Source organism: Taudactylus pleione, unplaced genomic scaffold (genome assembly GCF_031769625.1).
Source record: "Taudactylus pleione unplaced genomic scaffold, aTauple2 ptg000189l, whole genome shotgun sequence".
Classification (NCBI taxonomy): Eukaryota; Metazoa; Chordata; class Amphibia; order Anura; family Myobatrachidae; genus Taudactylus; species Taudactylus pleione.
Window position 1 is genome coordinate 7,555,012 of NW_028284591.1, and position 26,305 is coordinate 7,581,316.

Here is a 26,305-nt window from a genome sequence, read left to right on the forward strand (position 1 = left end):
TATCATGTGATGGCGTAATTTTTTACTACTCTTCACTTTATATATAGATTTCATGATGTGTTCAGAATGTGTAACTTTAAGAAACCATTTGTCTTTATTTGCTGAACTGCACAAGTAAAATTTTAGTTGAAGTCATAGTGATGTCACTAGTTCCTAGTGAATGGATAGGCTGCTTTCCAGAGATGTCACTGGTTCCTAGTGTATAGATAATCTGCATTTCCAGTGATGTCACTGGTTCCTAGTGTATAGATAATCTGCATTTCCAGTGATGTCACTGGTCTATAGTGAATGGATAGGCTGCATTTCCAGTGATGTCACTGGTCTATAGTGAATGGATAGGCTGCATCCACAATGATGTCACTGGTTCCTAGTGAGTGAGTAGGCTGCATTCTCAGTGATGTCATCAGTTCCTAGTGAGTTGATAAGCTGCACACTCTGAAGTCACTGGCTCATAGTTATTGGATAGGCTGCTTTCTCAGTGATGTCACTGGTTCCTAGTGTATGGATATGCTGCGTTTCCAGTGATGTCACTGGTTCCCTAGTTATTGGATAGGCTGCTTTCTCAGTGATGTCACTGGTTCCCTAGTGTATGGATCGGCTGCTTTCTCTGTGATGTCACTGGCTCCTAGTGATTGGATAGGCTGCGTTCTCAGTGATGTCACTGGTTCCTAGTGATTGGATAGGCTGCATTCTCAGTGTTGTCACAGGTTCCTAGTGAATGGATAAGCTACATACATAGTGATGTCACCATTTACCAAGTAATGGATAGTCTGCAATTACTTTTAAAAATGTCTCGTCAACCTCCACCCTCTTCTTACCCTTTCCCTCTATTTCCTTTAGCAGTGCTCCTAGTGGTAGCTGTGGCAGGAATGTCAGTGTGCTTTTATAGAGGATATTATTCCTGAAAACATAATAGACATTTCTCCTCTCAGTGTGTGGATAAGTGCTCCCAGACCTGTATGAGCCTGACAAAATGCCTTTAGTTTAAAATGGGAGAAATTTGTAGATCTGTTAGTTTCTAAATATAGATGCTCTTATGTTTAACTGGTGGCTGGTTGTAATTTTATTGTTGGGTAATACCTTGCAAGCATTCTACAAACGTCTGTGATGATTTGTCCACTGTGGGGCGCTATGTCATTGGGGTCTATGGCTGATATTGTGCATCATCCAACAGGATAAATCCCCTAATGATAAATATCAGTATGTACAAACATTGGACTGATCAAATATAATTTACTGGACATTTTATATAGTGTGTATGTATGTGTGTGTGTATGTATGTGTGTGTGTATCTGTTTGATGTTATGAAGTCTCAATACTATGTACTTTTAATACTTGACCCTTTTCGCCCCGTCCTCCCCTGTTTGCTGGGATTGATCTCTCTCTAGTCCGCGTCATGTCCTGACATCTCGCCAGCCCCGTCTCCAGCACTCGCCAATGTTTTTCGCTGGATCCTTTTCAGACATATTTCAAAACAAAAAATAAATAGCCTTTAAAGTAACTTGGCTTTTCCTTTGAGGCTTACAGGGAAAGTGAAAGGCAGGAGAAAGGAATGACTGGTTTCATTTATATTGATCTGCCATCTGTTTTTCATATTATTGATCAGCGCCTCCATGTCATGTAATCTTGGAAGCGAGAACAGGCGGCCTTCATCTTTGTAGCAAGTTGCTTGCTGAAATCTGTTTTTATATTCTGAAAGTTTAAAGGGTCCTCTATAATCATCTAGAGCATGAGCCCCCCCCTTCTGTACATGTGATTGGTTCAGCTGCTGCCTATACTGGTAAGCATGAGGGGGATTATTTTGTGGCTGTAAAGACCAAGACAGACAGAGATGTAGTCACACATACATACAGCCATGGCCAAAAGTTTTGAGAATGACACAAGTATTGGTTTTGACAAAGTCTGCTGCTTCAGTTTTTATGATGGCAATTTCCATATACCGCAGAATGTCATGAACAGTGATCAGATGAATTGCAATTAATTGCAAAGTCCTTCTTTGCCACGACAATGAACTTAAATCGCCAATACAATATTTCCACTGCATTTTAGCCCTGCCACAAAAGGACCAGCTGACATCATGTCAGTGATTCTCTCGTTAACAAGGCTGGAGATCACTCTGTCATGCTGATTGATTTAAAATAACAGACTGGAAGCTTTAAATGGAGGGTGGAGCTTGAAAACATTGCAGTCATCATTGCTTTGCACAAAAAGGGCTTGACAGGCAAGGCTATTACTGCTAGTAAGATTGTACATAAATCGACCATTTATCGGATCGTCAAGAACTTCAAGGAGAGAGGTTCAATAGTTGTGAAAAAGGCTTCAGGATGCCCAAGAATGTCCAACAAGCAACAGGACCGTCTCCTAAAGTTGATTCAGCTGCGGGATCGGGGCACCACCAGTGCAGGGCTTGCTCAGGAATGGCAGCAGGTGGGTGTGAGTGCATCTTCACGCACAGTGAGGCGAAGACTTTTGGAGGATGGCCTGGTGTCAAAAAGGGCAGCAAAGAGGCCACTTCTCTCCAGCAAAAACATCAGGGACAGACTGATATTCTGCGAAAGGTACAGGGATTGGACTGCTGAGGACTGGGGTAAAGTTATTTTCTGTGAGGAATCCCCTTTCAGATTGTTTGGGGCATCTGGAAAAGCTCTTGTCCGGAGAAAGAAAGGTGAGCGCTACCATCAGTCCTGTGTCATGCGAACAGTAAAGCATCCTGACACCATTCATGTGTGGGGTTGCTTCTCAGCCAAGGGAGTAGGCTCACTCACAAGTTTGCCTAAGAACACAGCCGTGAATAAAGAATGGTAACAAAACATCCTCCAAGAGCAACTTCTCCCAACCATCCAAGAACAGTTATGTGATGAACAATGCCTTTTCCAGCATGATGGAGCACCTTGCCATAAGGCAAAAGTGATAACTAAGTGGCTCGGGGAACAAAACTCCCCAGACCTTAATTCCTTTGAGAACTTGTGGTCAATCCTCAAGAGGCGGGTGGGCAAACAAAAACCCACGAATTCTGACAAACTCCAAGCATTGATTAGGTAAGAATGGGCGGCCATAAGTCAGTATGTGGCCCAGAAGTTGATTGACAGCATGCCAGGGCGAATTGCAGAGGTCTTGAAAAAGAAGGGTCAACACTGCAAATATTGACACTCTGCATAAACTTAATGTAATTGTCTATAAAAGCCTTTGACACTTATAAAATGCCTGTAATGTTACATCATTATACCATAGTAACATCTGACAAAAAGGTCTAAAACCACTGAAGCAGCAAACTTTGTGATAACCAATACTTGTGTCATTCTCAGAACTGTTGCCCTTGGCTGTACGTACATGCATGCAGTACATTTTAGCAAGTACACAGAGAGAATGATAACCCTGCTAAAAATAAAAAAGCTTATGTTCTAAATGAAATATTTAGTAGGTGTATTTGGGATTCGTGTTCATTTGTGTTTTTGTTTTTCAGAAGACCCAGTTTTATAAGAGTTTAGATTAAGTATTTGTAATTTATTACTTGGCAAACTGAATAATAATTTCCAAATCACAGGTGAAATGACCTCACTCTTGGCGTTTCTAAAGCATGTCCCCCCAATGATCAAAACTGCGTATCGAGTTTATTGACTTGCGGTCTCATAGGTAACAGGATTACTCTGTACAGATGGTTGGATTTAGACTCTGGAACACGATCAGCAGCATCATCATCACACGTTTGGAGGGGAACAGTTTACATAGTATGCTGTGGTATTTGAGTTTTTCCGCCCAAACCAAACCAATAGCCTTTTGACCGATGGCTGCAAACTGTCCAGAAGCAAAGAGGGTTTTACCCGGAAGACAGACAATATTTCAGTCGTTGCTTAATCTGCTGTAATGTTACAATACTGTTGCAAAATGGTTAGCAAACAAATATGGATTAAATGGAACACTGGATGCTTACATACAGGAAATAGGGGATTAGTAATTAAATAGCAGAGCAAGTAGTCGCCTCCTCCATCTTTTGTACAGAAGTTGTTTCTGTTCTGTTAATTATTGTGCTTGTGGAACTACAAACACCAGCCTGCCAAAGGTTGTCAATGGCTATTGTGCAGTAGGACTCCCACGCTCATTCACTCCGATGGTTATTCATGTGGGGGAAAGGGCAGTTTTTATTTTTTACACAGTAAAGTTACAGCAGTCAGTGGCCCATCTTTGCTGCGGTATGCAGCCGGGAAGCCGGTGGACCTAATCCCGACAGCCGGCTACCCGACTGTCATTTCCCGGCAAGGGTCTAAAGACAGGCGTCGATAAGCCGACGCCTGTCATTAGACATACCCCGGGAGCCCGACGCCCGGCATCCCGATCGGAGGGACGCCCAGCGCGGATAGCCGTGGGGGGGGGGGGGGTTAGGTTTAGGGTTCCTGGGGGGGGACTTAGGGTTAGGCACCCCTCTGGAGGTTAGGTTTAGGCTAGGGGAAGGGGGGGTTAGTGTTAGGCACCCCCGGGGAGACTTAGGTTTAGGCGGCGGGGAAGGGGGGGTTAGGTTTATGCACTTAGCGGGGGGATTAGGGTCAGGCACTGGGGGGGAAGGTTAGGGTTAGGCACCCCTAAGAGAGGGTTAGGGGGTAGAATTAGGTTAGTATACACTTACCTTTGACGATCGGGATTTCTTCCTCTGCCGGGATACCGCTGTCGGGATTCCAACCGCCGGGCATGGGTCCGGCAGTAAATCATACCGATTCCCTTTGCTCCAACCACGTCTGTATACTGGATTGTTACTGTAATTCAAGCAGCAAGTTGTTATAAGTACAATTTCTGAACAATTTCCATGAATGTAGCATTGGAGAGTGGAATAAAGCTTTTTATCTCCTAGCAGGAATTTGTGTTATAGTATTCCATTTCTAAAGGTTTGTTGTAGAACGGTCTTTGCCCTGTGTCATGTCAAGCACGTGGCACAAAAGTTGTCTTCTGTGTGTATTGTAGCAAGGAATGCAAGACATAAATTATATGTACAGTGCTTTTTCTATGGCGCTGCAGACTGGTGTTTTCAGCACAGTAAAACTTCATTGATAATGTGGACAAAAACTTGCTGGACTCTAATGAGATAATGAGAAATGGCAAATATACACGTCGCAGACAGTAGTCAGGTGGCTAGCATGGCTTCAGGAGGTCTCTCTGACTGCCTTTATCTGTAATATACAGCTGCCCCCTTGGTAGGCTTCATGCAGAATGTTGAGCATTACACAAATAACTCTGATATGGTCACATCCACAATTCAGAATAAATGTGGGATCATTTACTAATTATTTAGCAATCGTCAGTGTATTTAGTTATATTTCTAGGTTTCGCCTACTGATGGTCTGATCTTCTCTTTGCAGATATTGAAGAACATAACTTGGTACTCTGAACGTGTGCTGACTGAAATCTCTCTGGGCAGTCTCCTCATCTTAGTAGTGATCAGAACCATTCAGTACAATATGACTCGCACAAGGGTAAGTAATATTCACTAATTCACATACATGTAATTTCCAGCCGGATTTACATATAAGTGGGAGTAGTATAGATGGGAATAGAGTAAGCTATAGTCTAGAGGTGGGTTTTCAGAGGTTGAGGTTTTGAAGGCTGGGGACCTGTCCAGTAATTGTATATATTATATTAAGTTACTTATATATCTCCATCATATTTTGTTGCATGTTACAATTTGGAATAACACCGTAATAAGAGGCTGGGTAATAACAGACTGAGAAGTGGTGAGAGGGCCCTGCTCGAAAGCTTACACTCTTAGGGAAAGAGGAATCTGGTACACGATAAGTGCTATATATTGCATATCAGACTAGCCTGATTGCAGAGGGCTGGCGGGCTGTATGATCCAGTCACACAGCAATGTTGGCCTGGGGGCAGTGTGTTGTATGGGTGTAGAAAGAGAACACATGTAAAGTTATGCGTAGACCGTGTACTGTAGACGTAATTAGTAGAATAGCTTAAGGAGGTGACGTGGGTGGTTCTGCTGTCTGAAGAGATGAGATGTCAGGGAACTCTGGTAGGTTTGATGACTAGAGGAAAGTCTTGTTGTGCGATCATGTATGGTAGTGTATTCCACAGGGGAGTAGCAGCATATAAGCCAGATTGAAGCAGTGACAGCGGAGTGACGATTATCTCAGATAGGATGAGGTTGCAGGAGTTGAGACTGGAAATGAGAATTAAGCCGGGTACACACCGGAGCGATGTCGGCACGATGTGTCGTTTCCGGACGAATCTCAACTACATATCTGCCGCATCGCTCAGTGTGTACAGCCAATATGCGTGCTTCTGAGGACGCTTGGGACATCGTCCGCTCAACCGTGCGGCACGTCCAACCGGACGATATCCCAAGTGGCCCCGTTGCAGGTAATGCAGGACGGAACAAGGTTCTAATGCGTACCCAGGATCTGATATGTTGGGCAGACATATTGATCGGCTGGGTACACATCGCTCAGTTTGTACCCAGCATAAGAATCTTGGTTGCAAAACCGGTAAGAAAAGGACATATTTAAGTGTATTGTATATTTCGTCGACATTTAGAATATCAACATGTACAGAATGTTAATATTGTGAATGTCGACAAACTGACTGCATATGAGAGAGACATCTTGTGAGGTGACAGGACTGTGAGACAGACTTCATGTGAAGGATGACAGGACTGTGAGAGCGACTTCATGTGAAGGATGACAGGACTGTGAGAGAGACTGACCGGACTGTGAGAGCGACTTCATGTGAGGGATGACCGGAATGTGAGAGAGACTTCATGTGAAGGATGACAGGACTGTGAGAGAGTCTCCCTGTGAAGGATGACAGGACTGTGAAAGACTCCATGTGAAGGATGACGGGACTGTGAGAGTGACTTCATGTGAGGGGTGACCGGACTGTGAGAGAGACTTCATGTGAAGGATGACAGGACTGAGAGAGAGACTTCATGTGATGGATGACAGGACTGTGAGAGAGACTTCATGTGATGTATGACAGGACTGTGAGAGAGACTTCATGTGATGGATGACAGGACTGTGAAAGAGGCTTCATGTGAAGGATGACAGGACTGTGAGAGAGACTTCATGTGATGGATGACAGGACTGTGAGAGAGACTCCATGTAAGAGGTGACAGGACTGTGAGAGAGACTCCCTGTGAAGGATGACAGGACTGTGAGAGCGACTCCATGTAAGGGGTGACAGGACTGTGAGAGAGACTCTCTGTGAAGGGTGACAGGACTGTGAGAGAGACTCTCTGTGAATGGTGACAGGACTGTGAGAGAGACTCCATGTAAGGGGTGACTTGACTGTGAGAGACACTCCCTGTGAAGGATGACAGGACTGTGAGAGAGACTTCATGTAAGGGGTGACTTGACTGTGAGAGAGACTCCCTGTGAAGGATGACAGGACTGTGAGAGAGACTCCCTGTGAAGGGACAGGACTGTGAGAGAGACTCCCTGTGAAGGATGACAGGACTGTGAGAGAGACTTCATGTAAGGTGTGACAGGACTATGAGAGAGACTCCCTGTGAGGATGACAGGACTGTGAGAGAGACTTCATGTGATGGATGACAGGACTGTGAGAGAGACTTCACGTGATGGATGACAGGACTGTGAGAGAGACTTCATGTAAGGGGTGACAGGACTGTGAGAGAGACTCCCTGTGAAGGATGACAGGACTGTGAGAGAGACTCCCTGTGAAGGGACAGGACTGTGAGAGAGACTCCCTGTGAAGGATGACAGGACTGTGAGAGAGACTTCATGTAAGGTGTGACAGGACTGTGAGAGAGACTCCCTGTGAAGGATGACAGGACTGTGAGAGAGACTTCATGTGATGGATGACAGGACTGTGAGAGAGACTTCACGTGATGGATGACAGGACTGTGAGAGAGACTCCACGTGATGGATGACAGGACTGTGAGAGAGACTCCATGTATGGGGCGACAGGACTGTGAGAGAGACTTCACGTGATGGATGACAGGACTGTGAGAGAGACTCCATGTGATGGGTGACAGGACTGTGAGAGAGACTCCATGTGATGGGTGACAGGACTGTGAGAGAGACTCCATGTGATGGATGACAGGACTGTGAGAGAGACTCCATGTGATGGGTGACAGGACTGTGAGAGAGACTCCATGTGAGGGGTGAAGCAGATGAGTTAAGGATGACACCATGACAGTGAAATTTTGTTGTTGTTGATGCCGAGTGAAGTCTCGGGAAGGGGATGAGCTGTGATTTGGATGTGTAACGCTTTAGGTAGAATTAGGACATATTTATGTGGAAATAGCAGAGACACACAAGTGATAGTAGAGGTCAGGGGAGGGGAGAGAGGTTTGTCATCCTAGGGATGGTACTTGATGGAGCTAATTACTTCCCCTCATATACACCAGAAGGTGAATGTTGTTATCAGCAGCCTTATTGGATGTTGGACCATCTGCAAAGGAAGGAATTCCCCACAAAGATGTCGTCACGGAACTGATTGCCAATGGTTTGATAATTATAACCTGCTGCAGCTTTCGGTCTCCTTACATCCTTCACTGCGCTTATTTACAGTAATAGTTGTCCCACACTCAGGATACCACAAGTACGGTTCTTATCTGTGGCAAAGGGGCACGGCGAAGAACGCCAAGGGATTCTGACGCACTTATAGGAGCTAATAATTAGACCAGTGGTTCTCAAACTCTGTCCTCGGGACCCCTCACAGGCCATGTTTTCCTGGTTACCCAGCAGGTGCACAGGTGTGTTCATTGCTCACTGACACATTTTAAAAGATCCACAGGTGGAGCTAATTATTTCACTTGTGATTCTGTGAGGAGGCCTGGAAAACATGCCCTGTTTGGGGTCCTGAGGACCGAGTTTGAGAACCTGTAAGTAAAGGCCCCCATACATCAGCAATTGTGCAAATTGCAATCGATTGTGTATAAAAAATCTTTCCCTTTTTCAATTGATTGCAGAATTGCCACAATCAATTGAAAAAGGGAAAGATTTTTATACACAATCGATTGCAAATTGCGCAATTGCTGCGATCAATTGCTGATGTATGGGGGCCTTTAGACGATTGCTTGCTAAACTGACAGACATAGAGATCACATTGAGCGCACGCAATCCCTTTCCTGACTGATTATTAATGCTCTGAAGTGAGAGAATTATTCAGAGTTTTGCACCACACATGTCTCTACGTGTGATGTGAAGTTAATACGTGGTAGTGTGTGACTAATGTTACTTGCACGTTTTGGGAAGCTCAGGTTTCTGAACTTAGAAAATGCAACCAGCAAAGCGTTGGACTCTATAATCTGCAGTGACATCAATGTCTTCACATATTTAATTAAAACAAATGTCTCTCGTTCCCTTTACCTAGTATTTTTCTTATATAATTCTGCAAATTAAGTTTAGTTGTGATAACCCAATCTATGATGGCACCACATTGTCTAATCTCTGACTAGGCCGTGTCCTACACATGTCACTGTGAATGGTAATTTAGAGATTCTTCATACTTTTATGGAGTCCCTCATACTCTTGTCGACCCCTCTGGAGTCCCTCATACTCTTGTCGACCCCTCTGGAGTCCCTCATACTCTTGTCGACCCCTCTGGAGTCCCTCATACTCTTGTCGACCCCTCTGGAGTCCCTCATACTCTTGTCGACCCCTCTGGAGTCCCTCATACTCTTGTCGACCCCTCTGGAGTCCCTCATACTCTTGTCGACCCCTCTGGAGTCCCTCATACTCTTGTCGACCCCTCTGGAGTCCCCCATACTCTTGTCGACCCCTCTGGAGTCCCCCATACTCTTGTCGACCCCTCTGGAGTCCCCCATACTCTTGTCGACCCCTCTGGAGTCCCCCATACTCTTGTCGACCCCTCTGGAGTCCCCCATACTCTTGTCGACCCCTCTGGAGTCCCCCATACTCTTGTCGACCCCTCTGGAGTCCCCCATACTCTTGTCGGCCCCTCTGGAGTCCCCCATACTCTTGTCGGCCCCTCTGGAGTCCCCCATACTCTTGTCGGCCCCTCTGGAGTCCCCCATACTCGGTCAACTCGGTGTATATATCTAGATGGAATTCAGAGGGTGGAGGAGATCATTATGCTTTAGAAAGAAGTCTTTGAATGTTTTGATTTTATTTTAGTGAAGTCAAATTAGAAGATTTATCGGTACTTCCTCATCTTTGCGGCCCCCTGCTGGAGCCGTCAGTGAAGATACGGAAGTAGCGTAAAGATGAGGAAATACCATTCGGCCCCTTGCGGGCTCGCTTTGCTCGCCACTCTGCAGCACGGTGGCTCGCTTTGCTCACCACATGGATATATCTATTTGCACCACAGAGATGTGTGATTTGAGCAAAGCCTGATGGCCTCTGAGTGCACAGTATATCTGTACAGCGCAGAAGGGTAATAGAGATTATTTCTTATTTTCAGGACAAGTATCTGCACACCAATTGCTTGGCGGCCCTGGCCAACATGTCCGCTCAGTTCCGCTCTCTCCACCAGTATGCAGCTCAGAGGATTATCAGGTAACGTGAAATATATATTGTGTTTTATAACCACTTTCTTTTGTTGGCCTCTCAGGCCTTATTTATTTACACATTACTGCTGTTACATGAGGACAGGTCGCTAGACGGTTCTTGATTTGAGATCTGATCTCAGCCCTCGCTTACCATTCACCACAGATTATACTGGGCAGTCTCATGCCAGGCCCTCTCAGGGCACTACACTGGCAGTTTACCCGTCTCCTCCTAGTAGCTGAAGGGGAGGGAAAAGCTGCTCCGTGTATTAAACAACTTTCCCAGCAGTTGTTACAGAGAAAAGTGAACTAACAAAGTTCTGCAAGAGGCCTCTTGAGTTCCTGGCATGAGATCGCTTTCCCGCCTCCTAAGTGACCGTCTGATACTATTCACAGTGACCATATTTCATTCCCTCCATGTACCTGCAATTAGTAATGTATAGACTGTCTATGCTATACAGTATGCAGGCTGCGGTTGTAGAGGGGGGCACTTCCATCGCATATCACGTCACTTACATGGCTCCAGCCATGTCACTCAGCACTGCATGATGTGGAAATAAAAGAACAAACTGATAGCCAAAGCTAGAGAGAGATTTGGGCTGTTACATCAGTGATCACAAAATGTTTACATCCAGAGCCACCATCAGGGTGGTACAGAGGGGGTACATTTGGGCTGTCCAGGGGGGGGCCCAGGTGCTGATGATCCTATCCGACACTTCCTCTGATCCTTTTCTAGCTTCACTGACCACTTAATGATCAATTGTTTCATTAGTTTGTCTCCAACCCTGAAGCCATTGTGGCTAAGTAAATGATACAGGCCTTAGTGCGTTTTTGTTCTCCATAAAAATGGCTGTCGTATTTCTAATACAGGGCCTGATTCAGATGTGGACACTAATGCAATCCCAGCCGCGATCTCGTACGCAGCTGCTGTGTGACTATATGCTAATGCACGCAGCCGTCCGGAAATGTATTGAGACGCCCACCGGCAGCTCCGCAGATCCAAGCGAGTGCGTCCAAACACGCAGCGGTGGTCACAGATCCTTCGATCATTGCCCATCGGAGTAACCCTATGGACACGCAGAATGGCCTCGGGAACTGAGACGCTGGCGCAAGGTTGCATAAAAATCGGATTTTAACAAAAAATCAAAACGGATTTATTTGATTTAAATCATATTTTTTGGGAATTAAATAGGATTTTTTATTAATATATTTTTTAAGTAAACGGTTTAAATTTTTAAACGTTTAAAAAAAAAAAAAAAAATTAATAAAATCCTATTTAAATAATTTTTTTTTTATTTTAAATCCAATTTATGCAATCCTGCACTGGTGCCATATTTTCTGCGTACGGTATTGCAGATGTAGGCAGATACATGCTCCGAGAACGGTCATGGCGTATCTGCGTTTTTTGCGCCACTCCCCATCACTTTTTACAAAACGGCCCCCGTCTGTCAGTCACTTGCGAATAAATCCTCACTACAACCATAGTCACATTTGATCGCAATTCAATTGCCACGTGTGCGCATTGCGGCTAAGTCACATGCGCCATCGGCCGATATTCGCTCAACTGCGTATTTTTTTTTATCAACATTGAGTCCAAATCTGAATCAGGCCCTGAGTCTGCTATCGAGGCACACTGTATGGTTACAGGTAACTCACCTGACACCAATAATCTTAAGACTTAATTTAGCAACTGCCTCTGAGCAGAAGGAACAAGCCAGGAGTCCCCCTCCTATGCCACAGTCAGGTGACTCACTAGGAAGGGACTTCGGAGTTTATTGTATCAAGCAGGGGAAAGAGTGAAGAAGTTGCTCAAAGCAACCAATCGGCATCGAAGTAACAGTCATCAAGTACATTCTATAAAATGATTGGTAGAAGCTGATTGGTTGCTATGGCAACTTCTCGATATTTTTCACTGCTTGATACATCACCCCCTTTATACCATATTGATTATAATAAATGACTTGGGCCCTCATTCAGAGCCGTACGCTCTGAGCAGAGCGCACGCTCTGAATGAGGGCCGGCCTCCATGAAAATGGAGCGTCCTCCTGGACGCTCGTATAGCTGTGGGTCACCACCCACAGGCTATACGAGCGTGCATTTTGATGGCCGCGATGGTCGTGACCATCACGACCATCGAAATTGCGAGCCGGAGCCTGCGGTTGAGGTTTTCAACCGCAAGCTCCGGAGTGATTTTGGCTCTATCAGACCCAAAATCACTCCCACTGACATCACTAGTGATGTCAGTGGGCCGGCTTCTGACGGGAGGCGTTCCCGTGGGAACGCCCCCGTCAGGGAGGCACGCCCCCGGCACGCCTACCAAAGGGGGCGTGCTGTCAATCAACATCGACAGCACGCCCCCTTTGATCAGACACAACGAGCGAAGGACTTTCCTTCGCTCGTCGCGTCTGGCGCATGCGCACGACGGAGCTCCCTCCGTCGTGCGCATGCTCAGTCCATAACATCGACCCACTTGCGAGCGGACAGCCGCTCGCGAGTGGGTCTGAATCAGGCCATTAGTTTGGTATGCTGAGCTAATGTGTGTTTATAAATCTTGGATCCTTGTTGTTAAACAATAGGAATTTTGTCCCATATGTATCACTTGTTACAAAACTTAAATGGTGCTCCAGCCAATCAGCTCCTGTCAGTTTTGCATACTGGATGTTCTGCTCAGTCTTTTGGTCTGTGTCTGTCTGTGTCAGTGTGCTTGTCTCTGTCCCATGTGTATTTGTGACATGGGAGAGATGGGGGAACAGAGAGCCATCATTTAATTTTGCTTTTTAACATTATTTAGTAAAATCCCAAGACATGTTAAGTGTTATCCCTTTGTATTAAATAGTGTTAAAAGCACCTATTATTAGGGCTATTATTTACTTAAGCCTATCAAACACCCTAAAGATTCGGTGGCTAGGCGACATAAATTTACACCATAGATTTCCCTCGTCTTACTTTCCAGCTCTGGGTGCCAGAGGGCCCCATACAAGCTTTATATGAAGATGGTCTAAGGAGCAGGTGAACAGCATGTGGGGAGTTCTGTGGAGGATGAAAGGGACATGTGGGGAGATCTGGGGGCCTGTAAGGGACATGTGGGGAGATCTGGGGGCCTGTAAGGGACATGTGGGGAGATCTGGGGGCCTGTAAGGGACATGTGGGGAGATCTGGGGGCCTGTAAGGGACATGTGGGGAGATCTGGGGGCCTGTAAGGGACATGTGGGGAGATCTGGGGGCCTGTAAGGGACATGTGGGGAGATCTGGGGGCCTGTAAGGGACATGTGGGGAGATCTGGGGGCCTGAAAGGGACATGTGGGGAGATCTGGGGGCCTGTAAGGGACATGTGGGGAGATCTGGGGGCCTGAAAGGGACATGTGGGGAGATCTGGGGGCCTGTAAGGGACATGTGGGGAGATCTGGGGGCCTGTAAGGGACATGTGGGGAGATCTGGGGGCCTGTAAGGGACATGTGGGGAGATCTGGGGGCCTGTAAGGGACATGTGGGGAGATCTGGGGGCCTGTAAGGGACATGTGGGGAGATCTGGGGGCCTGTAAGGGACATGTGGGGAGATCTGGGGGCCTGTAAGGGACATGTGGGGAGATCTGGGGGCCTGTAAGGGACATGTGGGGAGATCTGGGGGCCTGTAAGGGACATGTGGGGAGATCTGGGGGCCTGTAAGGGACATGTGGGGAGATCTGGGGGCCTGTAAGGGACATGTGGGGAGATCTGGGGGCCTGTAAGGGACATGTGGGGAGATCTGGGGGCCTGTAAGGGACATGTGGGGAGATCTGGGGGCCTGTAAGGGACATGTGGGGAGATCTGGGGGCCTGTAAGGGACATGTGGGGAGATCTGGGGGCCTGTAAGGGACATGTGGGGAGATCTGGGGGCCTGTAAGGGACATGTGAGGAGATCTGGGGGCCTGTAAGGGACATGTGGGGAGATCTGGGGGCCTGTAAGGGACATGTGGGGAGATCTGGGGGCCTGTAAGGGACATGTGGGGAGATCTGGGGGCCTGTAAGGGACATGTGGGGAGATCTGGGGGCCTGTAAGGGACATGTGGGGAGATCTGGGGCCTGTAAGGGACATGTGGAGAGGTCTGGGGGCCTGTAAGGGACATGTGGGGAGGTCTGGGGGCCTGTAAGGGACATGTGGGGAGGTCTGGGGGCCTGTAAGGGACATGTGGGGAAATCTGGGGGCCTGTAAGGGACATGTGGGGAGATCTGGGGGCCTGTAAGGGACATGTGGGGAGGTCAGGGTGGGGTGTGTGCTGGGGGGTCGTTATCGAATGTGTTTTCGCTTGGCACCAAGGCTACAATGCTGCATCCACAGAGGGGTGAGTGGGAGTGCGGTGGCCGTGGAGGGGGTGGGCTGCATGTTTCGTTTGTGTTGGGCCTCACAATTTCTGATGGCAGCAGCCCTGTTTACAGCAGACACATATACAGTCATAAATAGTAAAAGTTCATGTCCCTATTTTAGTTTAGAAAATAGCCATGGTAACCATTTGGGTCTCAGTGGAGATGAATAAATACACAGATTACCGTATTATTATTTTTTTATCACTTTGAGGCTTATTTGTGAACTCGTGCTCAAAGGTGCAAATCTGCAACCAATCAGACTCTTGCTTTCATTGTCCGTCAGGAGTAAGACTGGTAAAAGCTGATTTGCTATTGTTAGTAACTAACACGTGTGGCATGTTTAGTGGTGTAATACTGTACTGAGGAACATCTGATGAAGGTGTCTCATTATAAAAGTTGTTTGATGTAGTAGTTGTCACAAGGAATGTAAGAGATCCATTATATCATAATGTGTGATGTGGCGTCATCCGTGACACTCTTATCATATGTTATGTTATATTTTGATTGACACCAGAAAACTGCTGTTAAATCGAAGGCGCAACTATTATTCCTCATTATAAAATGGCCTCTTGGTGTGAGTGTCATGATAAAGAGATGCAAGATCCATGTTTGTCTACATGGCCACGTCCCCTCCACTACGTCGCATAGCTCCGGGTTTTGGCTGGTGCTGTGAAGTGATCGATGGTCTCTTGATAATCTGGCTGTATGGTGGAGACCCTGGGTCTCTGCTGAGTGGAGCAGTGGCTAGGGGGATTTTCTTCATCCTTCCCGGTAATGCAACTTTCACGTTACTACATTTCTCCTTTTCAATCTCATGTATTGCTAATCCTAATTTAGATAACCCCTCATCTCTATTTTTTTTCATCATTGGCCTTTTGATCCTTAGAAATCCATAGACAAGTCCAGCCAATAGCCATTAACATGTATTTGTCACATAGACCGTGGAGACCACTACAAATCATGAGACTGCATCCTATAACTCCGCTAGTGTCCAGCGCCATTATTAGGGAAGTAAGTGCTGCAGTATTTCAATGCCATCGATAGGCTGCAGCCCCTGGCGTTATGTCTGTCTCCTCTGTGTAGGCGAAAGGCCCACGTTAGGAACTGGAGGGCTGAGCCCATGAAGAATTGGGAAGAGTAACTCAAACACTTTAAATCTTCAGGCTCTGTTTTTATAGTGTTTACTCAACTTTCCAGCACAGCTCTTAGGGAAGATACAATAGGAAAGTGGGCATAAAAGGGATTTATAGTGTTTATACGGCCCAAGATGTCTTGTTTGTGCAACAAAATAACGTTTTTGGGATCGCTATAATAAAGATGATTTGCGATGACTTTTCGGTTGTGAGAATCTGTTGCCGGTGGGAGCTGTCACATCTCATTTCATGGGACTGGGATGGAACATTTTGGGACCATGCATCCGTTAGTGCTCTAGCCTCCTGGCAAGTTACAACATTACAATCCATTGTTTGAACGCAGAAAGTTATTAGGACGTCACTAAACTATCCATAACACTAAGAAGGCCGATGCATGAGCTTGTATATTTGCATTGCTCTCCTGTTTCTGAGCAGGGCGCCATTTTGGTTCCGGAGTATTTTCTATCATACTTTTATGCCCCTTGGAAATTGGCATAGAGTCCTGCTCAATGCTTCAAGGCACTCATGTACTTGAGAAGCCAACTTTATTTATTGACCATTGTATATATAGCGCGCACATATTACGCAGCGTTTAGTCATTCACAACAGTTCTGGCCCCAGTGGAGCTTATAATCTGTATTCCCTACCATACACACAAGGGTTACATTTTTGCCAGGGGCCAACTAACCTACAAGTATGTTTTGTTTGATTTTGGACTGTGTGAACAATTCCACGCAAACATGGGAGGGAACAAACAAACTCCACACAGATAGGGCCTTGGTGGAACTCAAAACCAGGACCTCAGCGCTGGTAGGCAGCCAGCTAATCATTGTGCCACATTGCTGCCCATGCAATGTTTCCATTGGTTCAAAACACATCCTCTTCGATACGCCACAAGAATTCATCCTTCTCTCAAGTGTGGACAACACTGATCTCGAAACAGATGGTTTATGTACAGTGTGGGCAAGCGTGACTCATTTGGTAATTATTCATGACTTTGTAATGCAGTAAAGCGCTGTGGGTAATCTGCGCAGTGACGCCTCCCTGCTCTCACAGCAGTTCGGTTTGTATAGAAGGGGCGAGGGACATGCATAGTAGGGGAGGAGCAATTTTTGGCAAGCGTTAGAATTACGTCTGCTATTACAGAGATACTCCCATCTGAAACGTGCTAACTCTGCACACCAAACATTCCCCTTGAAAATATTTTTTTAACTACAGTTTTATTAACACTTACTGAGAGCCAACATCCTAAGACACATTATGTTTCAAAAATGTCAAAGCTGTAGCATCTAGAGGTCAAAGGTGGGGCGAGATTCATAGCCCTATTGAGAGACAGATTCCTGGGTGTGGTGTATGACGTATATTGCTGGCCTTTTACTAGCTGTTATTTCTGCAGCCCGTATTGGGCAGGTGGCCAGATATTACAGCTTATATGGCCCCAAAATGACCGTGATAACATGAATCCAATCGGAATGCTTGTAAATGCAGCCCGAAGATGACCGTATGGCTCCGACTAGCCTTGTGTTTGCAGGCATCTACTGGCTGTAGTAGCAGGGCCCCACGAGCACCCGGATCATCGCGTAGTTTTGGGAAGGAGCAGTATTCGTGGTGTTTTTTGTTTTTTTATGTCGACCGTTGGTAAATTCACTGATGGTTGGTCAGCATGTAGTACAGGGTTGTATTTTGAATTGGGTATATATGGAAAATGACTAACGAGCCTCAGTGGGCCTGGCGGTGATTTGGCCCGATGGGCTTAAAGTCCCATTTGGCCACCTACGATGTGGCGAGGTTGAAACAATCAGATGTTTCTGGTTCAGCTTTAGATGGCGTTCTTGCGTAGAGGATATCAAGCATGGTGCACAGGCGGAATCTTTTTACGAAAGCGTCACATTCAGTTTATTAGATGCGCAGATCTTGTCTGAGATACTGCTTGAATTAATCCGTTGGGAGTGGAGACTAGACGATAACCTGTGTTGGAAATAAATAACACCCTGAAATGATATCGCTGTATGTGCCGCTGCTAAAGGTGTACAACAAAACACATTTTCTGGATGTCCTACTACGGTAGTGTGATTCTTTATTACCTGCTAGAGGCACTTGTCATAAATCTTCAGCAAGCAACATCCAAATGCGTAAACGTTTTTATTATAGGCGCCTTTTGCACAACCCAATAGCCAAATAAGAGCGCGCTGGTAGAGTAATTAATGCAGCGTTAGGGTGATGCGACTGGCGCCACTGTGGGATCAGTGTCCTCTCTCGCAGGACGTGGAACAAAGCCGACTACTGAATTATTTCCCCCAGCGTGTTCCTGCAGACAATTGTCACTTCTCCTGGACCGGCTTCATATAATGTTACTTCTGTCGTACTAATTGGTTTACCAACAAAATCCAGTGTTGAAAAGGGGAATTTTCCAAACTCCTTTTTTTTTTTTCCAGTGTTTACATTGGCACAGCTGAAGTTTTCCTTTCTTGGGAACTCGACGGCCACCGAGACAGACCGTGTGTGCTTAATCTTGGCATGTGGGAACCAAATTTTTCCATCCCTCTGTTTAAGGTCATATGCCCCATGGTTTAAAACATCAAACACCGTCATTTTATCAAGCTCTGGAAATAGGCCTTTATTTATTACCGTGTCTGCTGGACCTGTTTTACTGCAGCAGAAGCACAGCTGTAAAGGATGGCATTTACACAACGGAAAAAGGCTTCTGCCTGTATCTGCGAGAGCGCAAGGCGGCCGCGGATGATACAAACACGTTATAAATCCGGCACATTCTTTCCTATGCACTTACAGCCGAGCACTACATATTTCATGGGACTGTAGATGGTGGACGTTGTGTGTTGCCTGTCATTCTCTTAGTATGCTTCTGGTCAGGGGTCCTTTACCGGACAGTTATTTATTTTGTGTTGTGCTCAATGCACGTACAATACCGTAATTGGATACCATGTTTAGTAAATAAAAATAAATACAGAATTAGGCTGGTGCGTTGGACTCTGGCACTTTTCAAGCAGGAGAAATGCAGTGTTTGGAAGTGTTTATTTGTTTCCATGCTGAGGATAATTGAAGTCTTCCCTTTTCACATGATAGCGATTTATCTCAGGAAATGTTGCAGGCGCTATATCAGAGAGTAATTACTACCGCGTGATGGACAAATAGCGCCCCCATCGCTTCAACCTCTCATCAAGGTAACAATCGAGCGCTGTAAATGGAACAGCTGGAAAAAGTGCCAGCTCCTGCGCCACACCACCAAAAGGCTAGAGAGTCTTCATTATTTACATTACACGAACAATAATGACCAACAGAATGATATGTAGATGCCGCCATGCTGTCTTTTCAATACGTAACGTTTCCCACCAGACAGAAGATGGCTCGAAACATTCAACGTTCCTGCCACAAACATCACCCATACTCTCCAGGCTGACTAGACTGTGGGCAATGCCCCAGAGCCAGCCCTGGCAAAACCGCTTTGTAGCTGACACTCTATGCACGCAAGATGTCCTGTTTTGTTCAACACTTAACCATTATTGGTCAGATCTGGCCGGTTAGCTCTTGGGCCTCTTATGTATCAACCAGTGATAAGAGTGGAGAAGCTGCCCATAGCAACCAATTAGCTTTGAGGTAACATTTATCAAGTACACTCTATAAAATGATCGGTAGAAGCTGATGGAAATCAGCCATTTCCCCCCTCTTTTCACTGCTTGATACATCTCCCCCATATTCTGAGAGCAGCGATCTCTTTGCTGTGGATTTCCTTTGGATCATTATCAGGCATCTGGGTCCTCCTGGGGCCTCAGGCTGCATTATGGTGTTTGGAGGATGAGATAATTCCAGAGCAGGTGGAAGCCATAGGTTGCCTACTTCTGCATGGGTGAAAATCATTCTTATAATCCAAGGTCCTAACTGTGTGGAGTTTGTATGTTCCTCTCGTGTTTGCATGGGTTTCACCCCACCATCCAAAAGCATACTGCTAGGTTAATTGGATTCTAACCCCAGGGTATGTATGTTGTGCACATGTGGCAGGGAATATAGGGCCTGATTCAGAGCCGGACGCTATTTGCGGACGCTCGTTCAGAAAAAGGGGCTGGCTATTTAAATTAAGCGCTCGCTCTTTGCGGTCTGTTGACGCCTCTATGTCTGAACGAGCGTCCAAAACATGCGCTCACTATTTTGGAAAAAACGCCCCCTGGCCGCTCGCATCGTACGTCATCTCCGCTATTTATTTGATTAATCGAGTACATCGAAAGGCGTATGAACTGTTCGCAGTGCTTGTGGTAGCATTTTCCTACCGCAATCATGCGAGCAGTTCAGGCTAAAATACAACCAAGTGACGTGGCCGATGACGCTGCTTTGTTAATTATGCACACCCTTAAAACGCCCGTTTTGACCGTTTGGCACGCGTGTGTTCGGATCTCCACTCCCCGTTTCCCCTGTTACCACCCACAAACGCCTCCTCCTGTCACTCAAATTAGCAGGCATTCGCTATTTTGCGAGCACACGATTTTAGACCGCACTGATTTGTTCGTGCATGCGTATTAAAACCCATACGCATGCGCAGATGTGCGAACATCGCTCGGAGCGTACGAGCGGCCGCTTACGAGCGGCTCTGAATCAGGCCCATAGATTGTAAGACCAGCAGGGACTGATGTGATTTACCAAATATTCTCTGTATAGCTCTGTGTAATATGTGTGTGCACTTTGTAAATAACTGTTACTTTATCTGCCCAGGCTACATTTATTATGGTTTTAAAGTGATGCTGGTACACACTGGCAGATATATTGGCCGATCAATTGATCAGCCAATATATCGTGTGCCCATCGGCCAGTGTGACGTCGTTCACAGACCTATTGCGTTGGCTGTGCTGCACATCCGATACCCAATGTATCTGCGGACCTATCTGTCCATCTTGCTGTGTGTACAGGCGAACTGCCGACCGCCCCTACACTTGCGGGAGCAGCCACGGGGAGGGTGTGGCGGCGGGACCTGCGGACAGATGACGGATGGTGGTGGTTCAGTGTGTATGAATAACCATCATCTACAGATATGTGTTAGTTGCGCACCCAGCTTATTTTCAGGATGTCTTTAATGTTCTGCAATAAATGTATAGTAAAACATAATGGCATAATTCATTCTGTTCAGAAATATGTTCTCTCTGCTTGCCCTTTACTGTGAGTCATACTGTATCTAGCACAACTAGGAGTCATGTAATCAATACACTCTTATGACACAGCGCCCCCAGTGGGCTAATTACCAAGATGTATTATACAGCTAAATAAGTGAAGGGGTGTACATATAGATGTGTATATAGGTGTGTTTATAGTAGCAGGTCTTATGGAAAATGTCATACAGTGCATCCGTAAAGTTTTCACAGCACTTAACTTTTTCCACATTTTATTATGTTACAGCCTTATTCCAAAATGGAATAAATTCATTTTTGTCCTCAAAATTCTACACACAACACCCCATAATGACAACGTGTAAAACATGTTTTGAGATTTTTATATATATATATATATATATATATAAGTATTCACAGCCTTTGCTCAATACTTTGTTGATGCACCTTTGGCAGCAATTACAGCCTCAAGTCTTTTTGAATATGATGCCACAAGCTTGGCACACCTATCTTTAGGCAGTTTCGCCCATTCCTCTTTGCAGCACCTCTCAAGCTCCATCAAGTTGGATGGGAAGCGTCGGTGCACAACCATTTTCAGATCTCTCCAGAGATGTTCAATCGGATTCAAGTCTGGGAACTCGCTGGGCCACTCAAGGACATTCACAGAGTTGTCCTGAAGCCACTCCTTTGATATCTTGGCTTTGTGCTTAGGGTCGTTGTTTTGCTGAAAGATGAACAGTCGCCCCAGTCTGAGGTGAAGAGCGCTCTGGAGCAGGTTTTTATCCAGGATGTCTTTGTACATTGCTGCCTTCATCTTTCCCTCTATCCTGACTAGTCTCCCAGCTCCTGCCGCTGAAAAACATCCCCACAGCATGATGCTGCCACCACCATGATTCATTGTAGGGATGGTATTGGCCTGGTGATGAGCGGTGCCTGGTTTGCTCCAAACATAATACCTGGCATTCACGCCAAAGAGTTCAATCTTTGTCTCATCAGACCAGCGAATTTTGTTTCTCATGGTCTGAGAGTCCTTCAGGTGCATTTTGGCAAGCTCCAGGCGGGCTGCCATGTGCTTTTTCCCAAAGAGTGGCTTCTGTCTGGCCAATCTACCATGCAGGCCTGATTGGTGGATTGCTGCCGAGATGGTTGTCCTTCTGGAAGGTTCTCCTCTCTCCACAGAGGAATGCTGTAGCTCTGACAGAGTGACCATCGGGTTCTTGGTCACCTCCCTGACTAGGGCCCTTCTCACACGATCGCTCAGATTAGACGGCCGGCCAACTCCAGGAAGAGTCCTGGTGGTTCCAAACTTCTTCCATTTACGGATGATGGAGGCCACTGTGCTCATTGAGACCTTCAAAACAGCAGATATTTTTCTGTACCCTTCCCCAGATTTGTGCCTCGAGACAAGCCTGTCTCGGAGGTCTACAGACAATTCCTTGGACTTCATGCTTGGTTTGTGCTCTAAACATGCACTGTCAAGTGTGGGACCTTATAGAGACAGGTGTATGCCTTTCAAAATCATGTCCAAACAACTGAATTTACCACAGGTGGACTCCAAATAAGCTGTAGGAATATCTCAAGGATGATCAGTGGAAATAGGATGCACCTGAGCTCAGTGTTGAGCCTCATGGCAAAGGCTTTGAATACTTATGTACATGTGATTTCTTAGTTTTGTTTAATTAAATTTGCAAAAATCTCACAATAAACTTTTTACATGTTGTCATTATGGGGTATTGTGTGTAGAATTTTGAGGACAAAAATGAATTTATTCAATTTTGGAATAAGGCTGTAACATAACAAAATGTGGAAAAAGTGAAGCGCTGTGAATACTTTCCGTATGCACTGTATATTGTGATAGTTAGATCACAGGAGGAGTCCGGTATTTCAGGATTGTTGCTGAAAAATGTTCACTTGGTTGTTTGTCCTTGTGATGCTTCGCTCAAACCCCTCCCTAATATTTCCGAATCTGGGGGTAAATAAGGTGGGTAACGAATGATACAGTACTGACATGTTACACATTACCTGCGTGGTAGACCATGTTCTCCGAGCAGTGTTTGGCCACATACATAGCGATCCTGCCCTTTGGATTGGCGCCATTTTGGACAAGGCATTGGGGCGTAATTTTTGTATCTGGTGTCAATTTTGTTTCCTGTCGCTGTCAGTGAAATTATTGTTGTGTGATCATGTGTTCTGCAATATTGGGCCAATTGTCTGATGTGATATAGGGGATCATCTGCTCCCTACTGTATGGCTGTAAGAAATCACCCATGAGTTCTGAGACTACAGAAGAGCAATGTGGCTGTTATCCGAGTGCTTTTATACAGGTCACGGAAATAGAGTAACTGCTGCGTTACTCCTTATACACCGGACTCTGACTCAATCTGATGCGCTGTCTGACTGTCCTCTTTTCCTATTATATTATATCTATCTGGCAGCTCTGGGCCTTACTGTAACAATTCCCAGCATCGTTTTCTCTTTATTTTTTTTTCCCCATGTATTAGTTTGCGGTTTTAGCTCCGTAAAGCTACCACCATACTCCCCTGTCATCATTTTCCATGTTTCGTCTTAGAAAATCAGTAACTCTTGTGTTTACGTCTGTGCGGCGGATTCTGTGAAATAATTTATTGTGCAGTTTAGCAAACTCTGTGCTTACTCCAACCTGGCCGGGAGAAGAGTCTTCATCCATCGCAGGGCTACCTTGTCATGGCAAAAAGACATAATATTAACAAGGCGTTTCCAGCTTGTTCCTATTTTATTTATTCAATTTGTGTGCACTTAAAACATCTATAGAGAGAGAGAGAGACTGTTGACACTCTTCTAAAAGCTTAATACAATTTATTACAATAAAAATCACTTTATACAGTACCAATACAATTTTAGATGGTGCTGAATAGGTTTACAGGACTCCACATTTGAACATGGACGATTCACCCATAGGTTTAAAACAGGGATGGGGAACCTCAGGCCCGGAGGCCGTCTAAGGCCCCAGGAATCATATGGTCTGGCCCTGAGTTTTTTTCTGCTAGTCTCATCTGGCTAGCTGGGTGCCTAGAAGAGCACCCTGCAGCCAAAATCTATGCAGCAGTGCTGCCAGGAGCGTCCTTATGACGCCTCAGACGGTCACACCGCTGCCCTTACAGCTCCTGGAGCATCCTCAAGATGATCCGGGCATTATTGTAATCACAGACGATTGTGACTCCGCCCCTGTGTAGCATCACACGGAGGGGACGTGGCCTGCACCAGTCCCGTAAATAATGTTATATATATATATCAAAATGGCCCTCGGCTCGGCTGAAAAAAGGTTCCCCACCCCTGGTTTAAAGCATGTATTCGTAGTGATGTAGTCACCGAATTAGTGTAAAAAAAAAAAACGTTACCATAAGCGTTTTGTCTCCTTGGAGACTTCATCAGGGGTTAATCTCTGTACCTTCACATAAAGGAATATTTATTGCAAGTCCCAATTGGTCTCAATCATACTGAAACGATGGATATTCTTAGGAAACACTTGGTTCCCAGCATAATGTAGTAGATTTCACGCCTCCGATATTCAAAAAGCATCAAAGTTCTGTATGTACTGTATGTTATTGTATATACTGTATGTTATTGTATGTACTGTATGTTATTGTATGCACTGTACTGGGTAGTTGTTAACAGTACTGGGTAGTTGTTATCAGTACTGAGTAGTTGTTATCAGTACTGGGTAGTTGTTATCAGTTCTGGGTAGTTGTTATCAGTTCTGGGTGGTTGTTATCAGTTCTGGGTAGTTGAATTCCACCCGGATAAGCAGAGCAGCACATTCACCATTCCATATGGATTTTTTATAACTTGTTTGTGATGCTTTTACACAACCAATTGCTTATCTGACTCCAGCCCAAGCATTCGCTACACCAGCGATTGGCAACATAGGGCCCTCCAGCTGCTGTGGAACTATACATCCCAGCAAACCCTGCCACAGTTTTGCTGTTGGGGCATGCTGCGATGTGTAGTCCCACAGAAGCTGGAGTGCCAGACATTGCCTACCCCTGCTCTACACAGGACAAATTAATTAAAAGGCATCGCGGGAAGGGTCATGTGACTAAATTTTAGCGATCAGGTGACAAGGTAAGGGGGCCATTCTCTAAAACTGGCGCATCAGACATCCCTCCTACGGTCACTTACCCCACACTAGCCATGCACAAATATTACAGTATTTTATTATTTTTTTACATCCAAATAGCCTTTATTAGAATGACCTTGCGATTTAATATATATAATGACATTAAGAGAAGAGGCCACCCAGAAGTTGTCATGACCTCCCATTTATTAGATTGTTTTCCTGTAATTCTTCCATTTCCGTCTTTACGGAGACACTGGCTTTTATAAAGCAAACCAGAAATTCTGTAGCGTTCAGGCAGCATTGGCTGTCAGGATGGGGAGTGCACCTGATTGGGCAACTGGCAGAGATGACTGTACACATCCATGTTGCAATGCACAGCTGACCAGGCAAAGTATTGCCGTCAGGAAACCAGGATTAAAGCTGTGTGGGAACTGCAATACTTAGATGACTGTCTGCATTCTCCGATGTCACTCTCCATTTCCTTCCATCAGATCTGTGGCTTCTCTGGAAGAAAATTGACTAATGGAAGATGTTTTTGAGTGGTAGCAAAAGTAGTATGTTTTTGTTATGTCTGCGGAGAAGAAATGTTGACTCTTCTTTGTTTTCTAGTCCTATGAGATTGTGCAATCTTCATTATGAGAGCTTGGAGTCATCAGAATAAGCATTGGGCCATCCGCCGTCACTGCAGAAGGCATGCGTTTGTGACAGCGTCTGACTGGGCTATAAAACTCCCAGGCTGATATGTCAGACAAAGGACAAGTGGTAACGATAAGAGCTGAGATGGACGAGACGCCATCCTGCATGTCCTCAGCGTTTGTGTATGTTGCTAGGCTAACCCTGCAGTACAAGTTGTCTTCTATTAGACGGCCACTAATATCACTCACACATATATACTGTATACACAGCGTGTTAGAGCTAAAGCCATTTGTGTTTCTGGGAGCAGGGACTTCCCTCACGCCGCAGACTTCTGACATAAATCTTGCAGCGTTACGCCGCATATCCACTACGTGACGGCAGAGCGACCGTACGATTACGACATCATAATCGTAGCGTCGTTCCTGATCCCCTGCAGTGCCTACACTGAACGATCGCCCTCCATCTTCTCTGGACATGCCCAATCAGTCGTTATCGGCAGATTGACCGGCATGTTCAGCTGA

General features: G+C 45.7%; 1 protein-coding gene across 3 annotated transcripts in view; it reads left to right on the plus strand.

The window, feature by feature from the left end:
- DYM (dymeclin) overlaps window positions 1-26,305 on the plus strand; it is a 408,809-nt gene that overhangs the window by 191,424 nt on the left and 191,080 nt on the right. For all 3 annotated transcript variants that reach the window (XM_088476488.1, XM_088476487.1, XM_088476489.1), the window contains exons 12-13: window positions 5,349-5,462; window positions 10,381-10,475. In XM_088476488.1, coding sequence (XP_088332614.1) covers window positions 5,349-5,462; window positions 10,381-10,475 — 209 coding nt within the window. The remainder of the gene's footprint in view (window positions 1-5,348; window positions 5,463-10,380; window positions 10,476-26,305) is intronic.